At 44.3% G+C, this 22,903-nt stretch overlaps 1 protein-coding gene across 2 annotated transcripts in view; it reads left to right on the forward strand.

Annotated features, from left to right (window-relative positions):
* The first annotated feature begins 17,865 nt into the window (after positions 1–17,865).
* Positions 17,866–22,903, forward strand: part of LOC147018171 (uncharacterized) — a 44,855-nt gene continuing 39,817 nt past the window's right edge. For both annotated transcript variants that reach the window (XM_085897592.1, XM_085897593.1), the window contains exons 1-2: positions 17,866–18,135; positions 21,328–22,407. In XM_085897592.1, the coding sequence (XP_085753718.1) occupies positions 18,072–18,135; positions 21,328–22,407 (1,144 nt within the window). In that variant the 5' untranslated portion in view covers positions 17,866–18,071. The remainder of the gene's footprint in view (positions 18,136–21,327; positions 22,408–22,903) is intronic.

Here is a 22,903-nt window from a genome sequence, read left to right on the forward strand (position 1 = left end):
ATTACATTCATGTATGGATAGGTTGTGTGGTAGAAGGGACGATACGTGTGTGTCGGGCGGTGTAACAGACTGTTTTTATGTTCATACGGTGGTGAAACGAGAGATCGCTATTATTCCTTCCTCATTCCGGAATAGGCCCCGCCCAGTCGGCTGAGAGGAGTGGCCGAGAGCGAGGGGTGTGGCCTGGACAGGAAGTGACGCGAAGGGGAGGAGCCTTTGGTCAGGGAGTCGCCGAGACGGACGTGTGTCGAAGGAGCTCGCGCGTCGAGGCGAGAGAGGAAAGAATAGGGACCAAAAGGAGTGTTGTGTGTGAAAACAGCCGCTGTCGAGGCGCGACGTGTGTCGAAGGGAGAGACGCTGAACCGACCTGCACGTCGGTGATTCGACCGAGAGAGGCACTGGGGGGACGAAGCGGGATGCGGGCTTCGAGGCGGGAAGGCCGGACTGGAGACGCCGGACCTTCGGACGGTCCCTTCTGACACCAACGGCGCGACACGTTTGTCGATCCGCCTGTGGAACTCGGACCTCGACTGGGGCTTTGTCTGGAGAACAGGCCAGGCCGGGATTTGTGTGCTGGACCGTGAGAGAGATCAGCTGAGGCCCATCTTCGACCCTACGCGAGGTCAGCGCACGCGGAGACTAAAGAGGCAACGGGAGTTGCTGTGCCACCTCCTTCCGCGCGGCACGCTCGAGCGGGAGGTCGAATCCGTGGACCTCCGCTTGTTTGTTACGAGCGACATTCGTGCTTTTTGGACACTGTCCTCTCGTCCATGAGCCATCACCAAGTACTCTGTCTTGTCCTGCATGCATGTTTGTTTGCACGTGTTGTGTAAGGCATATTTCATAGTAATCCCCTCGAAACCTTTTACTCGTGGTTCCCCAGTTAAGAACGGGTTGAGGTTTGTTAATGAAACCACTGTCGTGTTATTGCTTGTGTTGTGATCCCTGATCTTCTTCTTCTTCGTTCGGCTGCTCCCGTTAGTGGTCGCCACAGCGGATCATCCGTATGATCCGCATAGTGATTTGTTACATGTTTTATGCCGGATGCCCTTCCTGACGCAACCCTGGTCGCCTCTTACGACACACGGATATGGTGCACCTATTTTAACCGGGGCATACACCGGCCCAGTATACTGGTACTCACTTCGCCGACCTCGGAAGGATGACAGGCTGAGTCAACCCCCTGGTGTATTAATTCAGTGGCCCAACGGGGCTTGAACTCAGGACCTTTTGGATCCCAAGCCGCTGCCCTAACCACTGCGCCAACACCAGGCTCTGTTGTGATCCCTGATGTCCCCAATAAATCTGGTTAATTCATATGCAGTTGCCGCTATAGATTAATGTGTCGCCTCGAGGAACGATCCGTTCGATTGGCATATAAGACCAAAATGGTTACAGACCGGAAGAGTCCGCTCGGTCACTGACAAAGCCAGTCTGTAACTAGGGGTTCTATCTCCCCAACTGGTAAGGTACAGGATTACGTTGGTATCGCGATTGAAGACACGTGACCCAAGGCCTGTGCCGAGCCGGCCGGCGTTATAGACTCCCGGAGACGGTGGTGGCGAAGGTGGCGCCAGGGACCGGGTCAGAATCCCGCCACCCCGGATCCGCAACAATATGTAGCTTTTCGATACCTCGGGTAGGTAATAAAAAAAATGTACTGGTGTCAATCCAGTTGCAAATAATTGCAAATTAAGCAATTGCAAATCACTTAAATATTCCCTTACGGGTTCCCTCGGAAAGAAGTTTTATGGTTTCTATTTGATCCTTCGCCATCGTGTGTCTCCTTGAGCCTTGTAAGCTTCTTCTGTTCCATTCTTTTACACCATTCCATGTTCTCCTATATTATTTTTGTTCATTTGTGCCTCATCATTCATTACCTTTTATTGTTTAAACCTCTTACATTCCCCTCATTGCCTTTATTGTTTGATTTGCCTGCATTGTTCTGTTATCTAAAATGTCCACATAAGTAACTTTCCATTGTTCACACTTTTTGCATTATTTACCTTTATTGTGTGTGTGCTTATTCGTCCCCTACCGGTTTCACCGGAGGGGACTATAGGTTTGCTTTCCGTCCATCCGTCTGTCTATCCGTCCATCTGTCCCACTTGTGGTTTTTCTGACTTTCCCCCATACCCTTTAACATATTCAACTGAAACTTGGTACATGGTTTTATTATGACAAGTTACAGAACAAGTTCGAGTTTCAGAGTTTCGTCAATTTTTCACCTTGATGGCCTTTTTGGACTTTACCAAATATCATATCAGTAGGGGACATGTATTGCAAACCAATTCTCGCTCTTGTTCATTGTGGAGCTCAAATGTCCTTGTGTTTCTGATTTTTCTCTCTTACCACAATGTGCATCTTGACATGATAGTCATAAAATCAACTCATAATGGGATAATTGTGTGAACTCCATCTCTGACTCATGATGCAGGGAACCAAGGTCTAAAGGTTCACATACTATCCATATACCATTAGTCTTTTACCATTGTCCACCAATCTCCTTGTAATCGATGTAAAAATACATTCATGTCTGCTGATGTCTTTATCCTGCATGCAATTTATGTACCTGCTCCTCATCAGCCAATTATATCACATTAACAATTCAAACTAGAGAGTTCATAGAACACCTTACCCTGCTCAGTCTTGGGGAACAAGGACATGGGTGGGGCCTGCGAGCAGCATATTTGATTGGTCGTGATGGCGTAAAATGCCGTAATATTTTCTCGAAGTACTGCGAAACGGAAGGGTTTTGAATGCCACAAAAGCGATTTGTGTTCTATTGTTCAAGTATATAATTCAATAGAAATTAAAAAGATTTTTAACATTGTCGGGAAATTTTTTTTTGGAAGTTTACCTCCATTTATGTCCATTACACCAACTTATTTAACACGTGACATTTCAACCCAGTTGCATGTACTTAAATCCAATACTCACGATTTTGTGTGACAAAGACGACGGGTCGAGCTGCCGATTTGCATGTCCCACTTTCTAAGGACGGTCTACTGTACAGCATATATTGCTGGTCCTTTGAAGGCCAACGGCAGTATTTGGGTCAGTCAGGCGGAGAGCTGGAAATTGTAAACAAAGAAGAGAGAATCCGAATCATGGAGATGTCATGGAAAGTACTCGATCCAAGCTACGACAATCTGGTGTACGAAAAACGCTCATTCAAACTCTACCATTTCTGCCACATTCCCTTCATTTGTGTTTCCATTGTTTATTGAACATTCCGTTTTCGTTTCACAATTGGCCTGTTTTGTGTTCCATCTCGGAACTCGCATCCTACTGCTGGATTCTCGGTTCGAACCATGTTCATTTGTCCAATCGTCCAACGGCAACTTATGTCCTAAATGTGCAGTGATATCTCAATGTCCTTGTAAAAGTGCACTCATGTCTCCGAATGCCATTGTAAAAGTATATTGATTGTAGAAGTACATTGATTGTAAAAATACATTGATGTCTCTGCCATTGTCAAAGCATATTGATTGTAAAAGTACATTGATTGTATAAATATAATGATTGTAAAAGTATATTGATTATGAAAGTATGGTGATTATCAAGGTACATTGATTGTAAAACTACATTGATTGTGAAAGAACATTGATTGGAAAGGTTCATTGATTGTAAAAGTAAGAGGACAGTGAAAGTACATTGATTGTGAAAGAATGATCATTGTAAAAGAACAATGATTGTGAAAGTACATTGATTGTCAAGGTACACTGTTTGTAAAAGTACATTGATTGTGAAAGTATGATAATTGTGAAAGAACGTTGATTGCAAAAGTGCATCGATTGTAAAAGAACATTGATTGTCAAGGTACATTGATTTGCAAAAGTACATCGATTGTAAAAGTGCATTCATTGTAAAAGAACACCGATTGCAAAAGTACATTGATTGTGAAAGTACGTTGATTGCAAAAGAACATTGATTGTGAAAGTAAGAGGACAGTGAAAGTACATTGATTGTGAAAGAATGATAATTGTAAAAGAACAATGATTGTGAAAGTACATTCATTGTCAAGGGACATTGACTATATTGACCGTTTTTACAGCCATTTTTCTCTGCTGTGCAGGGGTTAGGCTTTTTCTTGAGGCAATGTTTTATGGCCGGATGCCCTTCCTGACACCAACCCTGGTCGCCTCTTACGACACACAGGGATATGGTATACCTATTCTAACCGGGGCATACACCGGGACCAGTACACTGGTACTCACTTCGCCGACCTCAGATGGATGACAGGCTGAGTCAACCCCCTGGTGTTAATTCAGCAGCCAACGGGGCTTGAACTCAGGACCCTGGGGATCCCAAGCCACCACCCAAACCACTAAGCCAACACCAGGTCGAGGGACATTGACTGCAAAAGTACATTGATTTAAAAGAACATTGACTGGAAAAGTACATTGATTGCAAAAGTATATTGATTCTGAAAAGAACATCAAATGCAAAAGTACATTGATTGTAAAAGTACATTGATTGTAAAAGTACATTCATTATGAAAGTACATTGATTGCAAAAGAACAATGATTGTAAAAGTATAATGATTGTAAAAGAACACTTATTGGAAAAGAACATTAATTGCAAAAGTGCATAGATTTTAAAGGTACATTTATTTGAAAGAACACTGATTGTAAAAATACACTGATTGTAATCGTTTTTTGATTGTAAAAGAACATTGATTGGAAAAGAACAATGATTGTAAAGGTACATTGATTTAAAAGAACATTGACTGTAAAAGTACATTGATTGCAAAAGAACAATGATTATAAAAGTATATTGATTGTAAAAGTACATCAATTGTAAAAGAACATTGACTGGAAAAGTACATTGATTGCAAAAGAACACTTATTGGAAAAGAACATTAATTGCAAAAGTGCATAGATTGTAAAGGTACATTGATGTAAAAGTACACTGATTGTAAAAGTACATTGATTGAAAAATGAAATTTATTTTAAAGTACATTGCTTGTAAAAGAACATTGATTGTAAAAAGTACATTGATTGCAAAGGTACATTGATTGTCAAAGTACATTAATTGAAAATATATAATGATTGGAAAAGAACATTAATTGCAAAAGTGCATAGATTGTAAAGGTACATTGATTTGAAAGAACACTGATTGTAAAAGTACATTGATTGAAAAATGAAATTTATTTTAAAGTACATTGCTTGTAAAAGTCCATTGCTTGTAAAAGAACATTGATTGTAAAAGAACATCAATTGTAAAGGTACATTGATTTAAATGAAAATTGATTGTAAAAGTACATTAATTGAAAATGTATAATGATTGTAAAAGAACACTGATTGGAAAAGAACATAAATTGTAAAAGAACACTGATTGGAAAAGAACATTAATTGTAAAAGTACATTGATTGTTAAAGTACCTTGATTGTGAAAGAACATTGATTTTAAAAGTACATTGAGTGCAAAAGTATAATGATTTCAAAAGTACTTTGCTTGTAAAAATCAATGATTGCAAAAGTACATTGATTGTAAAAGTATGAGTGTAAAAACATAGATTGAAAAGAACATTCATTGCGAAAGAACTATGATTGTAAAAGTACATCGAGTGTAAAAGTATGATGATTTCAAAAGTACATTGATTGTGAAAGTACATTGATTGTAAAACCACATTGATTGTGTGGTGGAAAATAACTCAATTTCCACATGATCGATCGATCAGCATGCGAAAGGAGAATCTTCAATTTCGTATATACGGAGGAAGAACATTCAATGATTCACTGAAACATTCGAATGAACTTCACTGAAACAGAAGCCTGACGTAATCCCACTTATACACAATTGACATCCAAAAAATGGGACGGTGAGATTTGGCAATTCAACTTTGGGATGAGCTGATAAGCACGAGGCAAAATAACTCAAAACTGCAATACGTGGCCACTTTGGGTGGGAGAGAGAGAGAATGACGTAATCATTGCAAAAGTTTGCAGTGTTTACAATCAGATCACCCTGTTTCTATGCAGTGAGCAAGACCTTTTTAGGTCATCTCTACCGAGATGACCTAATAAAGCCGGACCAAATGTCCGTCCGTATGTCCGTCCGTCAACAATTTTTCTTTCCGATCTTGATGAAACTTAGTATGTGGGTAGAGGTCGATGAGTGTTGCACAACGATATAACTTTTGTCCGGGTTCAAGGTCAGGGACGAGGTCACGAGGTCACGTAAGTTATAAAAATCGCCATTTTTAAAACCTAGTCTGCCATTTTACAAGATATTCGGCAACTGTTTATTGATTATGATAGTGAAAAATATTATCTTTTATCTAACCGGACAGATTTTTGAATTTCCTTCCCGTTTGATCGTCACGTGATCTGGAAGATAGCAAAAAAAAAAAAATGCGATTCGCAAAGAAGGAAGGAAGGAGAAATGAAATATAAATATAAAACACATTTTGAGCCTTTTATATTTATACATTTTCCGCCGAAGGTGCAAAAGTTTCAAAGCCCGAAATGTAAACGTCGGCATTTATTTTCAAAATATAATTTCGTGCGCGTGCGCCAAAATGCCGAGTCATCTTTTACCAAACTGCGCAGTAGAACTGCGCAGTAGTCTGGTCATGGCGTCTGAGCAGTGGCCAGCGTGGTTCAGATTGACTGTGGTTTCTGGGGCGAAGGTGATTGTTAAGAAGTATGTCTGCGGTATAAATTCGAGTGACTGTATTGGTGATTTAATCACGCAACATCTTGACAACGAATATTCTGGCCGAATGAATGCATCAATTCAGTGCATCAGCAGGGATGATTCGCAGGCTCCTCTCGATCGTGCCGATATCTAACATAATCACCGGCGGACATAGGGCTGCAGGCTGTGGGGCGAGGCCACAGATCCCGGATGAGGGGATAAGTGATAAATTATGCTACATGCTTCGGGCTTTCTGATTAATATATCAATGAGTACATTCCATAATTAATAATTAATGAATCTGGCATACAAAATGTTTTTTTCATACCTGACATGTTACTTTGTGCAGTGTCACGAAACTTCTGTGGAATTAATAATTAATGAATTTGTTCGCTCTATCGATTTTTCAAACCTCAATATCTCTATAAATACTTGACCAATTTTCATTCTGAAAGTTGCATTATAATCTACAGGATTATCATAATCTTCGAGAGCTAAGCCTATTTTTTTCGTTTTTTTTCTACAACCGGAAGTGAAATGTCCCCAGAGAGTGGATGGACCGGAAAACCACGTATTGCACTTACTGGTAATTCTGATGTGTTAATCCGGGTACTAAATGAACAATACATATTTATTAATTATGTCATTAGAAGTATTATCCTCGTGTATCTCTGTGAACTATTTCAATTTAAACGGTTAGTTTGGACTGTTTCGCGGTTACCTGAACTGAACATTGAGAACTTGTGGTATTATAGAGATGACAGTGACCCCCACACGGGGGTAATTTTTTCATAGTAAGATATTCCCTTTTATTAATGTGTAGGTCAAAAAACTCTTGGGTAAAGGGAAACATTACTGACAGCCAATTCGACTACAGTACAAAAATTAAATTTATAAAGTACCAGCAACAATTCACAAGTGAATGTAATTGAGAATACATGAATACGGTATAATTATTTTTCTTCCACATTGTAAAAGTATATTGATTTGTAAAAGTACCAAATGCCTGAATGCCCTTGTAAAAGTCCGAATGCCCTAATGCCCTTATAATAAGTTTTCTCTTCAGTGCAAAACGACTAATTCGACAGTTAAAAGGATTTTGAGCCAATATGCATCACGGGCCATGTGAAGGTAGGTCTCAGCGATTGAGGCAGCGATCTGTTGTTTCTACACCACCCAAATAACTATAGGGCATTCACTCAAGCAGGGGTTTTACCGTGGAGGTGGGCTGTCAATATCTTAGAGGTACGCACATGCGCGTCTAACCTGTCATGCCTTGGTTCAAATCCCAACTCGCTATAAACTGTCATCCTGGTATTTCACAGGGAAGGTGGTTCTTCAATGTGTGCCATTCCTCGGATGGACGGGTGTCCCTTCTGCCAACATTCGTGGGTGGACGTTGAAGATCCCTCGGTATCCTTCACAAAGAGTAGGTGAGATATCGCCAGCACCTTGGCCAAATTCCAGCCCAACCAACAGAAGATATTGCGGCAGTGGTACAGCCGCACCCTCTGTCAACAATGCTCTCCTGCAGCCTTGTGCTGTTTTCAAACGAAGAAGAACTGCGGAGGTTATGCAGGTCCTTACTATTATTTCCGACTATTTTCTCTTAAAATTGTGAGTTGAACAGGCAACTGTGACAGGTTTTTGTGAAGTTGGTGATAGCATAATAGGGGAGGGAAAAGTGTCAATTATTCCACTGTTTCTATGTGGGAATGCCTGCTTGCTTTTATGAGGGTGAGGAGGGGAGGATAGGATTGGGATGGGGGGGGGCAGAGGGGGATGTTGAGGCTTTTGGGGGGTGGCGAAGGACTTGTGGTGGGGAGAGGGGTCATTGTGGAGTTGTCAGAATTGCATGTAATTACAATAAAATGTAATTGGCCACAGGTGTGTGTTTGTGCCTGTGTGCATATCACTGTATCAATGAAGGGGGTGACAAAATCACCCGATGGGTAATATGCCAGTTAATGTAAAAACACACCAATGTCTCCTTATATCCTTTTAATATAACAGTACATCGATATCTCCAAATGTTTCTGTTGAGGGTTGGCAGGATGGCTTAGAGGTATGCACACTCATCTCTAAGCTGTCTAATCTGGGTTCGAATCTCGACCCAACTATAAACTGCCATTCTGGTGCTTCACTGGCAGAGTAATTCATTGTGTATGCTGTCCCTCAGATGGATGTTAAACTGGTGTCCCCTCTGCTGGCATTAGATGGTGGACGTTAAAGATCCTATGGTGTCCTTTGTGAAGAGGAGGTGAGATATTGCCAGCACCTTGAACAATTTACAAATTTCTGACTGCTGGGAAGGATCCAATGTAACCCTTGCCATGAAACAGAATTTGTTTTCACCAAGTATGGTGGTCTGTTGCATTTGTCTTTTTGCATCAAGCAATCATTCTGAATTTTTTTGTGTGTATGTAGGTGACTGGCCAAGGACTGCAACGCATAATTTTGGTGAAGAACCAAATGTGGATCCGGGTCTGAGAATTTTTAGCTCACCTGGAGCGTAGTTCCAAAGAGGTTATGAGATGGCATACTATCTGTCCATCAGTTCGTCCACAAACGCAACTTCTTCTCTGAAACTACACACACAATTTCGATGAAACTTGACCACAACCTTCATCACCCATGATCAACCAGAGTTTATTCACGGCATTACAAAAAAAAATCCAAAGGTATTTACTTTCTTCTCCATTACATATTTTGTGTGTCATCCACACCTACCAGTGGTTCGGTTCCCTGGTTTTCTTACAATAAGGGTCGTAAAAGAGTGCTTTAGACAAGGATTGTAAAAAAGTGTTTTACGAAAATTTGTGACCCTTTATGATAGTCAAAAAATAACACTTTCCATCACAATCAAAATTGACACACCTGTGAAGCGTCGATCACACACCCGTGAGAAGAAGATAGATTATCACGTTTTACAACTCTTGTAAGAAACAGACGTGTAATGAATCCGGACTTAACACGAGGACTTTTGATGTGAATGGTGAAGAATGAGGAAATAATTGTTCAGAATGAGAAAGGTTCGAGGAAGATAGGGAGTGAAAGACGGGCCTGGACCCAGACATGGCAAACAAACTTGTTGCAAAGTTTAAACAGATACGTACTCGAGGACTGAAAGAAAGTGTATTTAGAATTTATTTCTGAGGTACGGACAATTAAAATTGCAACTAGAACGGGCACTCATAGAGCGCATACCTTCGCCGCCACTACTTTTTTTGTTCTTGGTATGAGTGTGGGGAACTGGTTTCATATGAATGGTCTTATGACACAAACCACATATCTATAATGTCATGACCCCCCCCCGACTTTCGGGGGCTACGGACTAAACAACAATCAACTCACGTCGTTTTGGCGAGTCTTCACTCACAAGCTCGGTGAATACAACGTTTCAACAAGAGAAGGTAATCTCGTTCGATGCTGGTTTCATGCAAATCGAATAAGAATTGACTGAGTTATGCCGAAAACCACATATTTTTCAAGGGCGTGACCCCCCCCCCCGACATTTTACCCCAACCGGTGACATGTGTTATGACGTCATTGTCACAAGATTGGGCATTAAATTCTGAACATTTTGGTGCTGGGTTCATGTAAAGCGGACAAGAATTGACCGCGTTATGACAAAAACCGCATATTTTTCAAGGTCGTGACCCCCCTGACCTTTGACCCCTAACCGGTAACAAGAGTATGGGCGTCATTGTGTCATATTGCATATCACAAGATGAGGCGTTGAATTCTGAACATTTTGGCGTTAGTTGCATGCAAATTGAATAAAAATTGACCGTGTTATCGTAAAAAGACGATTTTGACCTTTTCGTGACCTTGACCTCGACCTTTGACCCGAACGATCCCAATATCTAATCAAATGCTTCCTGGCTAATAACCAATCATCCCACCAAATTTCATGCAATTCGGTTTAATACTTTTTGAGTTATACGAATCACAAGATTACAAATAAATAAATAAATAAATAAATACACGCCGACCAAAACATAACCTTTCGCAGAATGCGAAGGTAATGATGTAAAAACTGACATCGATCCAGCCAATCTGAAGAACATTTACCATTATAAGCACGTCACGGATTTTGAATACAAGCGCATATGGAAAATAAGCACATGTGTGTTCCACTAAATATAAAAATAGGTGCATATGCTTATCATCCAGATTCTACTGTATATTGTACAATATTTCAAAAGGTTATCGATGGATTCAAATGAAACTTGGTGGACCGGTTGGGTGTGTAACAAGGACGAATCGTTCGATTTTGGTGAAGATCTGAATCCGGATCCGAGAATTTTTAAAGCGATTCTTCACCATTGAGAGATAGGGCCAAAAATGATGCATAGCATGATATCTCAACGCGTTGTTTGTGTAACATTGTAACATAACATAACAAACCATAGAAGCAAGCATATGACGTCATAATTATCATTGAAAAATTCGACAGGAGGAGGTGCACCAATGGTGAAAATTGTGTCCATTGGACCGACAATTGCAGATATTTTTTTTTCATTACTTATCGGATTAAGCATTGTACTTGTCAAATTATGACATCATAATGAAGGCACCAGTAACATCATCATTAACACATCTTATTCCACATGGGGAGTACTTGACAATGAGCCAAGTGTAATTTTTTTCTATGGTGTGGTTTTGGAGATATAGAGGTGCAAAGTTTTTCGGGTTTACCATGATGGCGCCTGCACCACGTGACCTATGATATCATAATTAGGACTAATAAAATTATTGAGGAAGAGGCGCACCTATTTGGAAAATTTCGTGTCAACCAGACTAACGGTTGCTGAGAAAATGAATTTTAAAAATGCAGACATGTACGCACATACGTATGGCACACGTACACGACCAATCGCTTAGACTTACTTTTTGCTTCGAGAGCACAGGGTAATCATAGAAAACAAGAAGGGCACTCTTCGACGTCGCGACATCATCAGATATGCCTCTACCCACATAAAAAAATATGGCTGCCAAACCATGTGATGGATGATGTTATCAATTTTCCCCCCATGCAATTTAGCCCTCGATGACCCTCAAAATTTTTCTTCCTGTTCGGATAAGACATTTGATATCTGAAATTATGACATCATAATGAAACCACCTATGACATCAAAATATCACAATTTTCCCATGGGGAGTAATGTACTTGACATGTGCCAAGTTTCAAAAAAAATTCCATGGAGCGGTTTCTGAGATACAGAGGTCCAAATGGTTTCTTTTTTTCCAACATGACTGCCACACCACGTGACCTATGACATCATAATTATGATTAAAACATTCTACATGAGTAGTTGCACCTATGATGAAAAGTTATTGTCAATCAGATAAGCAGTTGCAGAGAAAACAGATATATATATATATATATATATATATATATATATATATATATATATATATATTGTTGTGGTTACCAGATTCGCAAACCACCATTCAGGTCCCTTAGGTGAGGTATCTCGGTAAGTGCATGTGTAGTTAGGCCCAAACCCGTTGTCTAGTGGGAATACATGTCATTTATACGTGCTGCGACTCTTCAGGATAGCCGTTTTTCTTTTACTATCTTTATTTTGGACCAATCGCCACCATCACAACCACAACATCAACCACCGACCACAACCACCGCTTCACCACAACCGCCACGACCTTTACCGTCACAACTCGCCACCATCGCATCGCCGTCGTCTCGCGCCACTCATGGGCACCGATGCTGGACTCGTGTAGGGCGCACGTCGAACAGCGTGTACAAAATCACGGATTTTCTGCTTCAAAAACGGATCCAAAACGACACACGCCCACTTTTTGCCGTCCAATCGGTGAGCGAGGGGCGAATTGGCCCCGCCCCCAGGGCGATCGATATATGCAAATTTGTGGATCAAAAAGCCTTCACGCCCACTTTTTCTCGGGCCAATGGGGAGCGAGGTGAAAGGTCAAAGGGAGGGGGTCAAAGGCGAAGTTACGGGAGGATAAAAGGACGGTGTTCGTCAGTCAAAGGAGTGGTAAAAGTCGGAACGAAGGAGTCGCAAGAAGTGAAAGTCAGCAGAACGAGAACGAGGGGTCGGAGAGTCGCAAGAGGGAACGAGAGAAGGGGTAGTAAGAAGTCGGAACGAGGAAGAAAGGAGTAGTAAGAAGTCGGAACGAGGAAGAAGGGAGTCGTAAAGGTCGGAACGAGGCGAAGGAGAGTCGGAACGGAGGGGACGAGCTGTGGAGAGGCGGCGAGTCGGACGAAGGGTGCTCGCGTCGTGCAGGGAGCTGCACCCCTGGGAGGCCGGCAGCGCGACCTGGCCGAGGTGGAGACGCTCGTCGCGCACATAATAAAGATCCTCTATACCCCGAGCATCAGCAACCCCCTCCTGTTCCCCCCGCGCTGAGATAGTGCGACCAAGGGGGGCCCCGTTCCCACCCCCTGCCAGGCACTGTCCACGAGGCCCGCGGGTTGCGGGGCCATCGCCGCTCCGCGTCTCATCACCAGACGGGTAGGCCCGACCAGGTCTCGGCCCCAGGCCTACCTCATTCTTGAGGGTATTTCTTTTCCTTGGTTTTGGGTATGTGTTGTCGGCGCCGTCTGTGAAGTAGAATTGTATAAGTGTTGCCGTGTGCTCGGTAGTCGGAATTAGCTCTGCATTGTGTTTTCACTTTTATGTTTGCTTTTTGTGTAAATGGAATTGTGTTTTCTTTTTTGTGTGCATTTGGTGGAATTATATTTGTGTGCTTCCCGTGTGCGGAGAATAAACGTGCTTTATTGTTGAACTGTTCTCCCGCTTCGCTTCGTCTTTTCCCCATTGAACCCCCATCTTGCTTCACGTAAAGGGTTGGTAGTGGGCTGAATACGCCCGATAATTAATCGAACCGTCGAGGTCGACGATAACACCGCTCGGTTATTCTGATAGTACGGAACGGGTCGCTTAAGTGGCCCGTGTCCGAAGTCGACCTGCGGCGAGGTGCGATCGCCCGGTCTACCCTCCGCGTGGGTACTTAGGTAGTTCGAATTTGGCGAGCAACCCTATCCCACGCGGGGGCTGATTGGCTCGATCGCGGTGTGACCGAAAGGTCCACCCGTGACTGGTTCCCGGCGTTAGTCCGAGAGGGTCACGACTGGATTGTCCGTCCGGTGGGCGACGTGCCGCGATTCGAGTTACGTGGCCGTCGCACGCCGGCGGGCGCGAAGACCGCAACAATATATATATATATATATATATATATATATATATATATATATATATATATAATTGGCATGGACGGATGTACGTACGTACCTCTCACCCCACCCCTTCACCTCCTTCCATTAGTTATCAAGAGTTGTTGCTTGCATTCAGTTTTAAGTTTCTTGTAGAGTGCTCACCACATGGCTTAAGAAGTCAAACAAGCACTCCATTGAAAACCGTTGATAAGGAACAACTGGCTTGGCAAGCGCGATCTTGATGCCTGGGAACTGAACACACCCCTGGACATAGGTACGTACGTACAGACAGACGTATGGACGGACAACCTAAAAACATAATGCCTCCGGACGCTTCGTCAGCGGAGGAATGAGAACAGGGCTGGCCCGATTTCCACTAAATTTTGCAGACGTATTGGTAGTACTCAGAGTTGGTTGGTACCTTTCCTCATTTGAATTTATATCTACCTTGTACATTAATATTGTTGTGGGTTTGAAAGGGGGGTCGTGAGGGGGAGTTTCTCCGACCCACTTCTCAGCCGATAACTCTGAAGCTGACGAGCCGCAGATAACTCCGCAACATGACGAGTTGCTAAGCAACCACAGACGCCATCCGAGATGCTTAATTTAAGTCGCGTCTAGCATCCAAATCCCGCTTTACCTATCTGGGTAAATGAATCACCCCAGATAAGGACTGTGCTTCCCAACGCCCCACTGCTGTCGACTAAAAACGGCAGAGCGATACCTCAAGTTGAACATTGGCTAATGTTTAATCATAACAAAATGGTGGGGCAGAACTCCCTGTAATTAGTTACACACTATATCTAACCAATGGAAAGAGATGATCGGGCAGTTTGGAAAGCATTTATCAAGGACGAGTAGGGGTACCTGTCATTGCCGGGCAACACCGGGTCCTTCTTCTCACCCCACCCCTTCACCTCCTTCCATTGCATTAGTTATCAAGTGTAGTTGCTTGCATTCAGTTTCAAGTTTATTGTAGAGTGCTCACCACATGGCTTAAGCAGTCAAACAAGCACTCCATTGAAAACCGTTGATAAGGAACAACTGTCTTGGCAAGCGCTAGCTTGATGCTTGGGAACTGAACACACCCTTGGACATCTCAACAGCATACAGCACATACAAAACGCAGGCAAAAGGACATTTTAAAAAATTAAATAATTAAAATATTAATCATGACTATTTTCGTTGTTATGAAAACGTACCTTCTTCAGTTTTACAACGTACATAAACTCAGAGGTGATGTTGAGTGTACGAAAGTGGACGTGTACATATCGTACAACTTTAAAGTGTACGTGTTCATGATAAATATCTCTCAGGCATTTCCCTGGCAGCCTCCAGATTAATATATTTCGGACACAGGTATTTCATGACCAAGCCAATGTTAATGTTTATTTACTTCACATAACGTGTATTAAATGTCCATCGGTTTGTTGATAAGCTTTGAAAAGTGGGGCGAAAACCAAAAGTTTTTTTCTTTAATAAAGACCACGATTTTATTTCCTTTGCATTATGAGAATGTACCTTCATTTGGCGGTGTGTTTAGACCGCTGCCGCGATCGCTGCCAACAAAACATGCACTACCTCGTTTGACTTGCAATCAAAATGGACCTTTGTTTCCTCAAAACGGTACTTATATTTTAGGATAGTCGATGCATTGTTCAGTCTTCAAATGTACATCGGAGGCCGTTGAACAATCTCAGCTATGCGGAGGGAAAAATATGGCGGCGGCTTTCTGGGTGGCTGGAGGGAAAGGTGTGGCCTGGCTAGCTAATGGGTGGTGCTTGTGATACTGGGGAAGAGAGGGGAAGGCGTGGCCTGTAGAATGGATTGGGCTTATGACCCACCCACAAACCCACCCACTCACAGACACAAGCTCAGCTTTTCATATTAGATTAGCAAAGGAATGTATTTACAATGCAAACATGGACAGAGAAGAGAGCTCTTACCCCTATCATGTAAGCCCACTTAGTCAACTTATCACAATTCCGACTCACCCAGGAACCTCAATCATTCCGGGGGAAACAAGATAAGAAAGAGTGATAGACAGAGAAAGAGATTAGGTCGAGGCGTCGGGCCGGCCTCTTGATCATCAGACACAAGCTGATGGGCTCTTGTTAGTCCCAACGTAAGATGGGGGAGGGGAAGAAAGAAGAGTGGGGTAGAGAATGTGGTACACAGTGTAGGGAGAGGTGCAAGGGAATGTCTGTAGTGCTTTAAAGGAAAGCGTGAGATGCAAGCCAGTAACTCAGCCCAAAACGAGATGAAGGCTTCTTGTTGAAAACTTATGTGTGTGCAAACTGAACAAATTAGAAATAAGGAAAGCCAGAGGAGGATAATGTAAATCAGTGTGCTTTGACAGCATGTCCAGAGAAACTCTGCTGCTTGGTCCATGTGTCAGCTCTCCGTTGCACCACGTGAGCAGCCCATTCCTCCTCGTACAGTTTGTCCTCACAGGTTCAGCCTCAGCTCTTAGATTCTGCCTCCTCACTGCCCCGTTTTTGTTTCTATGTGACGCCCATTGGCCAAGCTGAGATGAACGGGCTGGTATTGAGTTGTGGTGGAGGCAATGAAAAGCAGTTTTGTTATCGGAATCAAAAGTGGGTTTTATTACTGCCGCCACCGGATGTGGACGGAGGTTGTTTTCACCAATGTCGGTTGTCTGTCTGTGAGGAGGATATCTCAAAATCTTATGAACGGATTCAGACAAAACTGTGGACAGGTTGGGTATGTGACAAGGACCAATTGATTCGACATTGGTGAAGATCCGGATCCAGATCCGGATACTAGAATTTTTTCAGTAATTTTTCACCATTGAGAGGTAGGACAAAAAAAAAGATATGTCACATGATATCTCAAAAAGTGGTGGACGGATTCATTATGATAAAACTAGGTGGATGAGTTGGTGTGGCATCAGTTTTATTCATGCGGTATGGGTACGAAAACTGTGCCGTGGTGCTGATGATCAGGGCAGGGTCTTGGACTTCCTTGGCTTGGAGGTCTGCCCATATGCTGGCGCTGCGCTATCAGGTTCTTGATTTGAGTTGCAGTCGCTGTGCCGCTACCTAATGATGTTCTTGGTTGACTTAATTTGGAGAGTGTTAGAGATATTTATATATATATATATATATATATATATATATATATATATATATATATCAGGAAAGGCAGAGAGAATTCAGATGGAGAAGAATCACAAAGCTGTTCGAATCTTTTACACAAACACAATGCATTTCCATTTCCACTCCTACAAGAAGAAGTAATTTAGTTAGACAAAATTACTCTAGATGTAACTACGTTAGGGATTGATATGTGTTGGTATGTGCCTCCCCGGAGTCTACGAAAGCTTCACATACATCGTGTTAGGGTTATGTCATTTGTCTGCTTGTGTCTATCTCGGTGAGACTCCAAAAATTCTGCTAAATTCCCCTGTCAGACATTAAATCCTGGTGAGGTCAGGGGTGGCCATGGAGGGTTGGGGTGAAGCGAATTTTTGAGGACGAAGGTTACATCTGTGAGGTGAAGTGCAGGTGAAACAGGGAATAAAGGTAATAATAACAATAAAGGTTCAGAATGAAATGATTTGGAATAAGTGATGGTGGGAGGAGGTGGTTGAATGAGTAGGAATGAGAGAAAAAGTGAAGACGAGTAAGAATTGCAGGGAAAATAGAAAAATTAATTTAGGGTTAAAAAAGGGTGAAAGAGATAGAGGAAAGTGGGGGGGGCAGAAAGAAATAGGGTGAGGGCATGGGGAGGACATAAAGAAAGGGGGGAAGAAAATGCAGGAGGGTGCCAAGGACTGTCAGAAAGGTGATTTTGGGGGGGGGAGGGATAGAAAGAAATTGGCAGGGCGAAAAGTTATATAGGGGAGGGAGAACAGAAACGAATGGGGGGACAGAGAGAAAGGTGGTCATGTTGGGGGAGTGGGGGGGGGTGCAGACACAAAGTATTTTGTGTGTGGTCTGTGGCTTCAAAATGACTTTTCTGTGAAGCTCCTCATTTTTTTTTTTCTCACTCCTCCCACCTCCTCTCCCTTTCCCCCAGACCCTTATATAAAAAGATTTTGCACCTAAAGCCCCGTTTCTGAGCTGAGCAGAGACCATCACATCGTATAGTCCAGAGCTTATCTCATTAGCTCGAGTACCGTGTTCGGCTCAGGTGTCCTCACGAATCTTCAGACACCTGCCATCGTGCTTTGACTCAAACCTACTTTTGGTCCTCGTCCAGCCATGTTTGCCACTGCTGTTAGTCTTCTGTGTCTTCTTGCCATCCTGCCTCCCTCGAGTGCCCCCAGTGAGTGACTTGTTGAGCCTTTACATTGTGTGACATTATCTACAGTTTGCGGAACTTCCAGGGCTGGGAAGGAAAAGTCTTGTTTCCTTCACTTTACACTGAATTTGCTTAAGGATCTCAAACTTAACATTTGAAACAAATAATTGCATTGCTTCGTCAGGAAAAAACACGATCTGCTTAGTATATGCTGGGTCGGAGCATGCGCTGGCCAATTGGTACACGCGCTTGGTTAGTGCGTGCTTGGTTGGTGCATGCACTATCTCTGTACATGCACTGTGTTGGTACATGCGCTGGGGTGGTAGATGCGCTGTGTTGGTACATGTGCTGGGGTGGTAGATGCGCTGTGTTGGTACATGTGCTGGGGTGGTAGATGCGTTGTGTTGGTACATGTGCTGGGGTGGTAGATGCGCTGTGTTGGTACATGTGCTGGGGTGGTAGATGCACTGTGTTGGTACATGTGCTGGGGTGGTAGATGCACTGTGTTGGTACATGCGCTGTGTTGGTACATGTGCTGGGGTGGTAGATGCACTGTGTTGGTACATGCGCTGGGTTGGTACATGCGCTGGGGTGGTACATGCGCTGGGTTGGTACATGCGCTGGGTTGGTACATGCGCTGGGTTGGTACATGTGCTGGGTTGGTACATGTGCTGGGGTGGTAGATGCACTGTGTTGGTACATGTGCTGGGGTGGTAGATGCACTGTGTTGGTACATGTGCTGGGGTGGTAGATGCACTGTGTTGGTAGATGACCTGTGTTGGTACATGCGCTGTGTTGGTACATGCGCTGGGGTGAAAGATGCACTCTGTTGGTACATGCGCTGGGGTGGTAGATGCGCTGTGTTGGTACATGTGCTGGGGTGGTAGATGCGCTGTGTTGGTACATGTGCTGGGGTGGTAGATGCGCTGTGTTGGTATATGTGCTGGGGTGGTAGATGCACTGTGTTGGTAGATGCGCTGGGGTGGTAGATGCGCTGGGGTGGTAGATGCGCTGGGTTGGTACATGCACTGGGTTGGTACATGTGCTGGGGTGGTACATGCACTGTGTTGGTACATGCGCTGGGGTGGTAGATGCACTGTGTTGGTACATGCGCTGTGTTGGTACATGCGCTGGGTTGGTACATGCGCTGGGTTGGTACATGCGCTGGGTTGGTACATGCGCTGGGTTGGTACATGTGCTGGGTTGGTACATGTGCTGGGGTGGTAGATGCACTGTGTTGGTACATATGCTGGGGTGGTAGATGCACTGTGTTGGTACATGCGCTGTGTTGGTACATGCGCTGGGGTGGTAGATGCACTCTGTTGGTACATGCGCTGGGGTGGTAGATGCACTCTGTTGGTACATGCGCTGGGGTGGTAGATGCACTCTGTTGGTACATGCGCTGGGGTGGTAGATGCACTGTGTTGATACATGTGCTGGGGTGGTAGATGCGCTGTGTTGGTACATGTGCTGGGGTGGTAGATGCACTGTGTTGGTACATGTGCTGGGGTGGTCGATGCGCTGTGTTGGTACATGTGCTGGGGTGGTAGATGCGCTGTGTTGGTACATGTGCTGGGGTGGTAGATGCACTGTGTTGGTACATGCGCTGGGGTGGTAGATGCACTGTGTTGATACATGTGCTGGGGTGGTAGATGCGCTGTGTTGGTACATGTGCTGGGGTGGTAGATGCACTGTGTTGGTACATGTGCTGGGGTGGTAGATGCGCTGTGTTGGTACATGTGCTGGGGTGGTAGATGCACTGTGTTGGTACATGCGCTGGGGTGGTAGATGCACTCTGTTGGTACATGCGCTGGGGTGGTAGATGCACTCTGTTGGTACATGCGCTGGGGTGGTAGATGCACTGTGTTGATACATGTGCTGGGGTGGTAGATGCGCTGTGTTGGTACATGTGCTGGGGTGGTAGATGCAATGTGTTGGTACATGTGCTGGGGTGGTAGATGCACTGTGTTGGTACATGTGCTGGGGTGGTAGATGCGCTGTGTTGGTACATGTGCTGGGGTGGTAGATGCACTGTGTTGGTACATGCGCTGGGGTGGTAGATGCACTGTGTTGGTACATGCGCTGGGGTGGTAGATGCGCTGTGTTGGTACATGTGCTGGGGTGGTAGATGCACTGTGTTGGTATATGTGCTGGGGTGGTAGATGCACTGTGTTGGTACATGCGCTGGGGTGGTAGATGCACTGTGTTGGTACATGCGCTGGGTTGGTACATGCGCTGGGTTGGTACATGCGCTGTGTTGGTACATATGCTGGGGTGGTAGATGCACTGTGTTGGTACATGTGCTGGGGTGGTAGATGCCCTGTGTTGGTGCATGCGCTGTGTTGGTACATGCGCTGGGGTGGTAGATGCACTCTGTTGGTACATTCGCTGGGGTGGTAGATGCACTGTGTTGATACATGTGCTGGGGTGGTAGATGCGCTTTGTTGTTACATGTGCTGGGGTGGTAGATGCACTGTGTTGGTACATGTGCTGGGGTGGTAGATGCACAGTGTTGGTGCATGCACTGTCGTTGTACGTGCACTGTGTTGGTACATGTACTGTATTGGCATATGCGCTGGGTTGGTGCGTGTGCTGGGTTGGTGCATGCACTGTCGTTGTACGTGCACTGTGTTGGTACATGCACTGGGTTGGTACATGCGCTGGGTTGGTAGATGCACTGGATTGGCATATGCGCTGGGTTGGTGCGTGTGCTGGGTTGGTGAAAGTGCTGAATTGGTGCATGCACTGCATCGGTGCGTGTGCTGAGTTGGTGCATGCACTGCATCGGTGCATGTGCTGGATTGGTGCATGCACTGGGTTGTGACGTGCTGGGTTGCATCATATCATGAGCATCAGCATAACCAACAACATGAGCATGGACATCAGCATAACGATGGACATGAGCATGGGCATCTTGAGCTTGAGCATCATCATGAGCATCGGCATGGGCATCATGAACTTGAGCATCATCATGAGCATCAGCATGGGTATGGGTGCAATTTGAATTGGTGAAGCAAACAGCTGCCATCTTTGTGTTATCAGCAAAAACACCAATTGAAATTGTACAAGGTATTTCTTTAAAAATTGTGCAAAAACTTAATGGGAACTAATTTTTTTACAGATTTTGTTTGTTTTTAACTTGTGCATTTTATACTTAAATGACAAAATACTCATTCAAATGACTTCTCTGTGTTGATATTGTATTTTATGTTCCAGATGTACCAGATTCTTCTTCAGCACTGGGACAATCGTATGAGAAGTCGATGAAGAATCTAGGACTAGCCACCAAATCAGATGATAAGTCGGTTTTACGAGCTTCTTATGATGGAGGGACTTATGTCTTGGGAGCTGAGGGGCCTGGGACTAATACTGGGAGAGACGATCGTCCTCAAAACTGGCAATACCCCAGCAATAGGGCTGAAACTGGGGCAGAAGGGTTTTCTGGGCCATACGAGACCAAACCTTCTCGTGGATCAGCCAATTACGGCCATAAACTTAGTAAGCGTAAGGGCAGATTACCCAATGGTGAAGCCTACATGAGACCCGAGTTTGGGAATATGAAAACCCCGACATCACCATACTCAACTGATATTAGGCATGCACCTCAGTGGGGTTATCCAGTTGGCAGTTATGGACATAAGGATGGCCGCAAGTCTTCACGAGGCCCAGCGTTAGGTGATCAATCAGGCTATCGGAATGGTTGGCCTAAAATCACATCAGGGCCACACCAACCATTACATGCAGAGGCTCAGGCTGGGACCTATGGGCTAAAAGCAGGACTCAAACCTGGACCTCGGCCAGCATACCAGGCTGTAGCCTACTCTCAGCAGGCTGCACTTGGGGCAAGCTTGGGAATGAATGGGCAGTTGGCATACCCAAGAGGTTGGCCGAGCATCAAGTCACAGCCAAGGCCGGTTTATCAAGCTGAGGCACAAGCAGGGGATTATGGACGCAAAGCAGGCATTAGACACAGCGCTCCAAGGGGTTTCTCAGCTTTTGCTGGTGCAGGCACACCTCGAGCTCAAAAATCTGGGTCACATCTGGCTTATCCCGCTGCACCTTTGCCTCAAAAGGCTAGGCCAGGATTAGCCTATCCGAACTGGCCAGCTGGGGGTGTCAGATCTAATGTAAGCCCAGGTCGACAAACCATGGGTCACCATGGCAATGGTGCTTGGGGCTGGCGAGGGCCCAGCACAATGCATGCACCAAAGCCAAAGCGCTATTGGTCAGTTAGATTGCCAAAAGTGGAGGGTGGAACAAGCTACGGTGGTACTGCAGATCGAGGAACTGGTGCAGGTAAGATGACAGCTCAAAACCACTCCTTTAGCTATATTACCTACACTCCGGTTGTGCTATCTGCTAAGAGCACACACTGGTCATGCCAATCATCAAAGGGGCGTTTTTTGCACTTTGTATGCCCTGATGAAGACCACTCTGATTGAAATGTTGGGCTTTCTTAGCCTTTCATTCTTTTCTTTCCAAAAAAAATCGAGTATATTATAATCTTGCATCTTCTGCTCTGATGTTCTCACAATTTTGGTAATTAATTCCAAGAATGGATTTATTTTTTAACATGTTGTGTCATTTGGAAGACACTATATCATACTAAAATAAGTAATTTGGTGTCTGTCTGTTTGACCGCGATACATTCGGTCATTACTTATCCAATCTCAACCAAATTTGCCAGATGAACTCGGGGTCACATGACGGAAGTTGTAGTTACTTCATGTCTCCCCCCCCCCAACAAGGGGGTTTTCCGCTTTGGAAAAACTCCGTCTTCAGGTGTATAAAT

Source organism: Eptatretus burgeri, chromosome 10, assembly GCF_056783735.1.
Source record: "Eptatretus burgeri isolate ZD-2024b chromosome 10, Ebu_testis_v1, whole genome shotgun sequence".
Taxonomy (NCBI): domain Eukaryota; kingdom Metazoa; phylum Chordata; class Myxini; order Myxiniformes; family Myxinidae; genus Eptatretus; species Eptatretus burgeri.